General features: G+C 39.2%; 1 protein-coding gene across 2 annotated transcripts; it reads right to left on the reverse strand.

Annotated features, from left to right (window-relative positions):
- Positions 1-3380: 3380 nt before the first annotated feature.
- Positions 3381-7860, reverse strand: LOC148030718 (cytochrome P450 704C1-like). Of its 2 annotated transcripts, none has more exons than XM_087687057.1 (6): positions 7531-7860; positions 5677-5892; positions 5300-5572; positions 4827-5210; positions 4452-4652; positions 3381-4076 (listed from the first exon to the last, which is right to left on the reverse strand). In XM_087687057.1, the coding sequence occupies exons 1-6, from the start codon at positions 7819-7821 to the stop codon at positions 3852-3854; spliced, it is 1590 nt and encodes a 529-aa protein (XP_087543183.1). In that variant the 5' UTR covers positions 7822-7860; the 3' UTR covers positions 3381-3851. The 2 variants fall into 2 exon arrangements, with proteins under 2 accessions (XP_087543183.1, XP_087543184.1); XM_087687058.1 differs by having other exon boundaries at positions 5677-5887; positions 7531-7665.
- Between the last annotated feature and the right edge of the window lie 475 nt (positions 7861-8335).

Genomic DNA, 8335 nt, shown 5'->3' on the forward strand with positions numbered 1-8335 from the left:
TTACTTGTTTCGAACATCAAAACACCAAAACTTCCTACCTATCTCAAGCTCCGTTTCAGGGAAGAATCCCTTACTTCGATGCTTGATATGAGGCGCGCAAGTGCTTAAGCTTGAATCCGTTGGTCCTAGAAAATGGAACCAAAATGTGGGAGCTTTCGCTCAACCGCCAAGACCCACAGACCGCTTATTGTTTCAAGTGTTCCAAGCGAGCTCTAATGGCTATCTCTCACCTAGCCGACGCACCATCGATCCTACGAGTGTAGTGATCTTACCTCGATGCCGACATGAGTTGCCTTCTCTCTTGCACACACCGGTAGCTCCATGATCCTAGATGCTAGCTCAAGTATCCTCAAGACTCCTCCATCTCCAAGCTCCATCCACCATAGCCGCACGCACAAGAGAAGAGAAGAGAAGAGAAGAGAAGAGAAGAGGAGATGGAGAAGAGCTTCACCCTCTTGATCCCTCACTCCACACACTCACTCTCTCACACTCTCACACTCCCTCTCTCAAGAGCACACACAAGCAAAGAGAGGAGAAGAAGAGAAGAGCTCTTGTTAGCCACACACCAAAGAATGAGCTTCCATTCACTTTTTGAACTTTATATATACAAACCCTAAAAACCCCATGGGTGTCCCTCCCTTTTTACATGTCCGGTCATTTGTGGCAAGGTCCCTTTTTCTAATTCCCTCTTCTTGCTTCATGCCCTAAGCCTATACCCATCTATTCTTTTACAAGTGGCACAGGAGGGAGCCTGGCGCTTTTTTACAAGAGTTTTTAGAGTTTTTGAGGCGCCTTTCATTTAAAATTACGCTTTTGGCCCCAGCTTAGCTTTAAAGACCGCCTCCGTGTCTTTGCTCTTTTTTCAACTTCTTCCCTCTTTTTCATTCATTCTTCTGCCTTCTTGGCTTGGGGTTAACAAGGGGCTCCAATGCAGTCTAAGCAGAAGCCGATGAGGGTCCGAAAGCTCGAGGAGGTGGTGGAAGATCAAACATACCTGCAAATGAAGATGTCATGGCTGCCATTGGGTTGAAGCTCTTCAAATCCGAGCTGAAGAGAATGCCGCGCAAGCTCCAATGCCTTTGCTGTGATACCAGTTGAAAGGGAAGTGGAACCCAGGAGGAAGAAGCTTGGTGGTGAGAGCTATGGCGGACGGAGAGCAAGAGCCAAGAGCGAGAGACTCAAAAGTGGAAACTCCAACAACCACAATGTGTGGCTGGGTCTTCCTTTATTCAAACTGTCACTAAAAGAATAAATAATAAGTCACTGTGACGGGCGCCCGCCATCTGCAGTGTGCAGTGGCAGGTATTGTCAGTGTAGTAATACACGGGCAGCTAGGCGGAGGCGTCTTTACTCCCAACAAGATCTTCCCTCGACAAAACCCACGAAACAACACTACTGAACACACACACACACACACACACATCTCTCATTTTTAATTGTAATTTTATCTAATCATTAAAAATAAAAACCCATTTTATTATAAATATTTACTTTAAATAATATGAAATAAACATACTTGCATCATAAATATATATATTTTATTATGAGTTACACTTTTTTAGTTTTATAGATAAGAATATAAACAAACATATCATATATACATATAAATATCATAAAATATAATATATTTTAAAGAACAACCTCTCTCTCTCTCTCTCTCTCTCTCTCCCCCTCCATATACATACATACATACATACATGGGAGATAAATGAACACACACGCATGCGCACACACATAAAAGAAGTGGATGTGAGTTTTGACATTACATCAATATCAAGGCTATGAACATGATTTTCCTAGTTATTTGGTGCCATGGACAATGTAAAGTTTAATAATTAAGCATTCCTAATTCATAATGGTTATATATTGCATGTATATTATTCTTGGTACATTGTATCATCAACTGGCAACATTTCGTGCTACAATATTGAACCCATTTATTATATTTCAACTAATTAATGTGCCTAGTTCATATTCATACAAATGGAATTTAACTAGTTTTTAACTTGATTTTTTCACAAATTATGAAATATATCTAAATTACTAAATAATTTAGTTGATAAATTCATATTAAGATCATAATATATAAAATTCCTCAATTATTAGAGAAATCAAGATTATCACACATGGTACACACAAAGAAAAGTGCATATATTGCTTCCACGTATCAATATGTGTCTGCTAATCTCAATACTTAAGTTGAATTATTTTCACAAAAGCATATGTATGAATAACAAAAATGTATATGCATGTATGTGTGTGTAGGTATTTCAAAGAAATAAGCTGTTACTACACAAGATTTTCCATGTATCAACATGTAACTATTAAAGCACTAGGTTCTTGAAAAGATAACCAATCCCTGTAACGTGAATTCCTTTTACCAATGCATAAAAATTTTGTGAAAGCTAATTGAAAACCAAAGTAATAAGTTGATTTATCATCATATCAACTCCAACAATGTTGCCCTGATCAAATCAAGTGGTCTAAGTATAAAACATATGGATGTTAAGTAGTTTCATGCACTTGTTTGTAAGCCTAAACTTTATATCCCATATGAATATGCATACATAAAATATCTCAAAAGCTTTTAACACTGAAGCTTTAAAAATATACTCTGATGGATGAATAGGATGATTGAGCATAGTAAAAGTTTAATAGTCCGAAAATTCTTGCATAGTAAGAGCTTATTGCGTTAAAATACATACACATGTATATATATACAAGTATATATACTTATATCTTTCAAGTAAATATAGATTTAATTAAACCATAGAGTATGAATAATTCACACACACACACATGTATATATTTATATGTATAATACAATAACAAAATGCATTTTAAAACTAAATATTTTGTGATTAGATTTCAATAATGTAGTAAAAACACTTAAATTTATCATTTAAAAAATCAACAAGTAGCTAATATATTAGAATTATTCAATAAAATGAAAAAATAATGGATTTTAAAGTATATAAGAGTATATTTAAATAGAAATAATATATACATATACCTATTTATTTATGACATTTAATATATCTTTATATACATTGTAGATAATCTAATAGTAATTTCTTGATAGTTTATTTTAATTGAGACATTTTTTAAAACAAGAAATTTGTTATGATAAATGGAGTCAACTTACAATTCAATGCAAAAAAAGATTGTTACCAAATGCTATTAGACATACAATAATATCTAATTTGAAGAAACATCATCTTTGTTTTGGTCACAGGTTTAGATGATTAGGCAGATATTAGAAAGTGTAGTTAGAAATATACAAAAAGCATATGCCAATCGTGGGACATCTATCTTTTGGGAGAAATATCGACCTTCCTCATAAACTAGGTTATGACCTTGTATTGAATGATGCAAAGAAAGAAAGAAAGATATACCTTTGTGAAATCTATACCATTTAATGAGATACATGCGATAATAGATGCCAAATCTGTGGTGGCTCATGGATTTCATTGGATAACATATAGATTTCAGGGATCTACATGACCAGATGCAGAATCACATTTTCACAGCAGGCCTACTGCTTGATTTAATGGGCAGGGATTTGTGCACCAAGCATGTTATAAAAAATGTTTAGATTTGAAGGATTGTTTGTAATAATGCCGCATTGCAACGACGGCAATAAACCCTTGAAAGGAAAGATCAGAGCTAGTATGCAAAGCAAAATCCCCCTGGAATCTGTCACTACGTCATATGCAGCAGATGAATGCTCCCCAGAGATGGTATCTTGAGAAGAGAATGCATCAACAGCTGATTTTGTACCAACCTCTGCAACCCTCAAAGCAGAGAATCTAGATTTTGAAGCATCAACAGCTTCCGAGTCACTGATGTGTTTAGCACGATACCCTCATCTCTTGACCTTCAAACCTTTGCTCTCTGATTCTTGGACAAGCATTCACCATGAGACCATCCTGGGACATGTGCAATGTGAGCATGACTCTATATTTAACTCTGTGACTTGGGACAATCTTGAAACTGAAAAACCATAGTAAAGTTGCGGCTGTAACTTTCATCTGGAGGAATGCAAAGTCTTTCCCCAAACACAATCGTGGCCCGCCCTGAAAAGATGTAACCAACATAACCAGATTAGCAATGTAACTTCCAATTACAACTTCTTTCCTTCACCATCATTAATGTTAATAGTCTTTGCATTGTGCATTTTAACAAGCTCAAAGCCAAAGACCCATTTCTCCTGACATTCTTAGCTCAAAGGTGCACAGAGAAGCAACTGGCAGTTGGCTGAAATCACAAAGGACATGTTAATCATTATGCATAGAACATGGCATTGACCAAACCGACTGTTCCTTGCTTGCTTAGTCTTCTATCCAACTAGAATGTAGTACTGTCAGAGGATGTAAGATCAAACTTTGATAGTGCAAATAATGCAAACAAAGAAAAGCAATCCAAGCTGATTAGTGTTCATGCAAGACTACCAGAAACGCAGGAAGCTTGAATGTAGACTCCTGTTGACACACTCCGTTTTTCATAAACCGCTCCGGCCTGAAATCCATGGCATCATTTCCCCACAACCATTCCATGCGTCCCATTGCATACAATCCTATGTTGACACAGTCACCCTTCCTCACCCTTGTCCCATCAGGCAATGTGTCAGCTGCAACCGCTATCTTTGGATCCTGCAATACACACACCCGCACGCGGACGTGCACCCACAAAAAAGCACAGACACATGCAAACATGGGCGCACGCGCGCGCGCGCACACACACACACACACACACAAGTGACATTCAACCAAGTGTGATTCTGTTGCAAGACATCAAGAAACTTGAAACGATGTGAATGTTCTTACATTTGGGACTGGAGGAAAAAGACGCAATGTCTCTTGCAGACAAGCCTGCAGATACTGCATCTTGTTAAGTTTGTCATAGGTTATCAGCTCAGTAAAACGTTGAATTTGTTCCTTGGTAGGTAGCTTACCCCCTGTACCATCATCTAGTACTGGAGTAACAGAGGACCCATAAACTACTTGCCTTACTTCTTCAACTACTGTTTGCTGGATATCAGAATTTTGACAGAGCATGTACAAGAACCAAGAAAGGGTAAGAGCTGTTGTATCCCGTCCTGCAAGCATAAAGTTGATGATAATATCCTTTATCTTCTTGTCTGTGTAATTACCTGGATCAGCTTCACTGAGGGCCAGAAACCTTGAAAGGAGATCAGATTGAGCCTGGCACTGTAAATGCAAGCTCTTAACTACCAAAGGAGAAAAACTCCTCTTTATATGCACAAGAGAAATTCACATCTTACAGAGCTATCACTTACCCCTTTAAGCCTCCTCTTTTGTTCGATGAGCCCGAACACAATAGCCTCTAGTTCAGTAATATCTTTGGCAAACTTAGCCTCACGCCCGACCCCGAGCCAGCGCTTCAGTTTCCACAGAGGATCGATGTAACGCAAAAACACATGACTATTGCAGTTATCAAAAGTTTGCAGGAAGGAGATCTGCTCAGTGGGTGGATTCCGTTGCAAGGTGTTCATCTCAACTCCAAAGCCAACTTTACAATATGTATCAAAAGTAAGCCGCAAAAATGCGTCCTACAATGAGCACATATAATCAGCACTTGACAAAAAAGATTGGCTGTTGACAGACCAACCATGACTACAATTCCTCGTAGAGGATAAACTTTTTCCCAAAGTACCTGCATCTCAACAGGTTCACCACCTATGGTTGTGGAGAGAAGAAATGTCGCAAGCTTTACAGCATTCTCGCAGAATGTGGCCTCACAAAATTCTCTGAGGGCTTTGGTTGAGAATTCATAACTTGCCACTCTGCGCTGCTGCTTCCATTCAACTCCATCAACACTGAAGATTCCATCTCCCAGAAATTCCTGCTGCTTTTCACATACAAACCTGCCCTGAAAATGATTTACTAGGAGTTAGCGAATGGTTTCACTAGTAAGCAACTGTAATTCATTCTGAATAACCATATTCGTGAAGAGAAATATCCACTTCCCTTGAGCTTCTACATTGGAAGCATCACAGCTTGATAGAAATGCTAGCAATAGACATCAGAGTACTATACACTAGTCGAAGCCATGGGTTTAAGTGGAATGAATGTAAAAGAATAATGGTTGTCCTATGGGTGTGGCCTTGCAGACATGAACAGTCTCACAAAATACATTTTTAAAGAAGCAATATAATAATGTAACTAGAATAATAGGTTCTTCCAAGGCTGTGACTGGTATCTTACAAAATTATGACCAAAATGGACTCATGTTCATCATTTGTAAAACCTAGCCCGTCTTGGGTATTTGGTGGTTCTTTTCCTCCCAATGTTTGCACTTCACTTGAACATTGGACCTGAGGTTTGTTATCAATTCAAATTCGAATTTCCATAAGATGAAACGTACCACCAGATTGGTACAAATCAAGGATCAAGCCTGATCAGCCAGAATTATCTCAATAGTATCAAGCGAAAGAATTTTGTTGCTTCAATCACCAATGTTGCAGGAGAGATGAGATTAGAAGCACTGCCTTATCACTGAAAGATCAGTATTGCTACCACGTTTCTATCCAATTCAACTTTGATTTCAATGAAATGAAATCACCTCCCATTCCCGCCACCACATTGATAAAATGCAGGTGAATGCAAGGTGCGTCAACAAGCACAATCACACACAGTTAGCTCAAAATCAAGAGCGCTAGGTACTGGGATTTGAGCACCAAAGTTGCCCCAAAAGTAAGATTAATAGTAACTGATTATCAACCATTCTGTCCTCAAACCCCACCACCAGAAATGATCCTAGTCACATAGAAATAGTCATCATAAAACCAAGAATACTATAATTGCTGCCTAATTACTGTGGTTTGATAATCGAGAGTAGTAATGACTCTCGTTTGATGGCCAACCTTGCAGCAAAGAATAAAATCAATACCTCTGACTATCACCAGATAAATTAAAAAGGAGCAAGATTGGTAATACCGTTACCACTGAATTAAGAGACAATACAGCAGAAGATTAGTACTACCATTACACTGGAGCAAGATTAGTACTACTATTACCACTGAATTAAGAGACAAGTACAGCAGAAAATAGTATTGGCACTGGTGTAGAGAATACAATCTATATACAAAAAGTTGTAAGACAAATTCCCACATTGTGAATTACAACAACATCATGAGCTTCTGCGAGGGAGGCACCACCGCATACCTACCCAGGTGTGGCTGGGGGTAGGGACTGACAGACTGGGGTGCAGCAAGCGCACCTAGCTAGGTATGCGGTGGTGCCTCCCTCGCAGAAGCTCATGATGTTGAACACTATAATGAAAAATGCAGGAAAAGAGCCTCATTTCCCACATGGGAAAAATGCACCCCCCGCCCCCCGCCCAAAAAAAAAAAAAGAAAAGCTTCCTGTGATTGTACTGATGAGAAATGGGTTAAGAGCCAATTGCAGCAGATATTAAGGGCAAGGGTCAAAGAGCCAATGTGACTGATAGGATCCAATTACAACAGAAATTTTACTTGTCTATCAAGGGATATTTGATTGATTTTACCTTGACATAGTTGTGGAAGTTGGTCTTCAGGAGGTGTTCGAGATTGGTCGGATGGACGATGATGTAGTAATCGAAGCCAGGGTAGGAGACTCTGAAGGTCCCGTGTGTGGCACTGAGGCGGGTGACGTAGTCGTGGAAGTGATAGAGGTTCCACAGAAAGCTGAGGGAGCCCCCCACCACAGGCAAGCTCAGGGGACCTGACCTGGTCCTGTGAGAGACTTCTTTCCACAGAAAATGCACCACCGAGATCATCAAAGCAGCTGCGAGAATTAGCAGGGCTAGTGCCGCCATGGCAGCTCGAACCGATTGATCTCGAAGTGTATAATTGACAAAGCAGTTTCAATCATAGCTTTTAGAGCGTGGGACACACGCTCAATAAATGCAAAATTTGGCATGCAAATTGCAATAGGCCGTACATCCATTTTTACACTTTCTTAGGGTGGTTACACACTGCCATTGCCCGCCCAATCTGTGCCCAGTTTGTGGGCACAGGAAAAGTTGACTTGGACGGCCGCCACCTGCTTACACACTAGGCAATGGATACTTTTTGTTATCAATAAGTGTCCGTCCATCTTCCGTCCACAATCGTTTATACACCGGCCACCACCTATGCACCGAACACTTCCTAAATCGCATGTGAATGAAGGGACGCTATGGATGTTGATCATCATTCTCATAATAATTATTTTTAGAATACTTGATTAAACACTTTAAACCGACTAATAAACCTTTAAAAAAAGTCACCAATAAAACTAAAAGCATGAATCTAAAGTTTTTCCTACCAAAGAACTCCAAGAATATGACC

This window comes from Lygodium microphyllum, chromosome 10, assembly GCF_053477565.2.
Source record: "Lygodium microphyllum isolate KBCC chromosome 10, Lygodium_microphyllum_v1.1.10, whole genome shotgun sequence".
In the NCBI taxonomy this organism is placed as follows: Eukaryota; Viridiplantae; Streptophyta; class Polypodiopsida; order Schizaeales; family Lygodiaceae; genus Lygodium; species Lygodium microphyllum.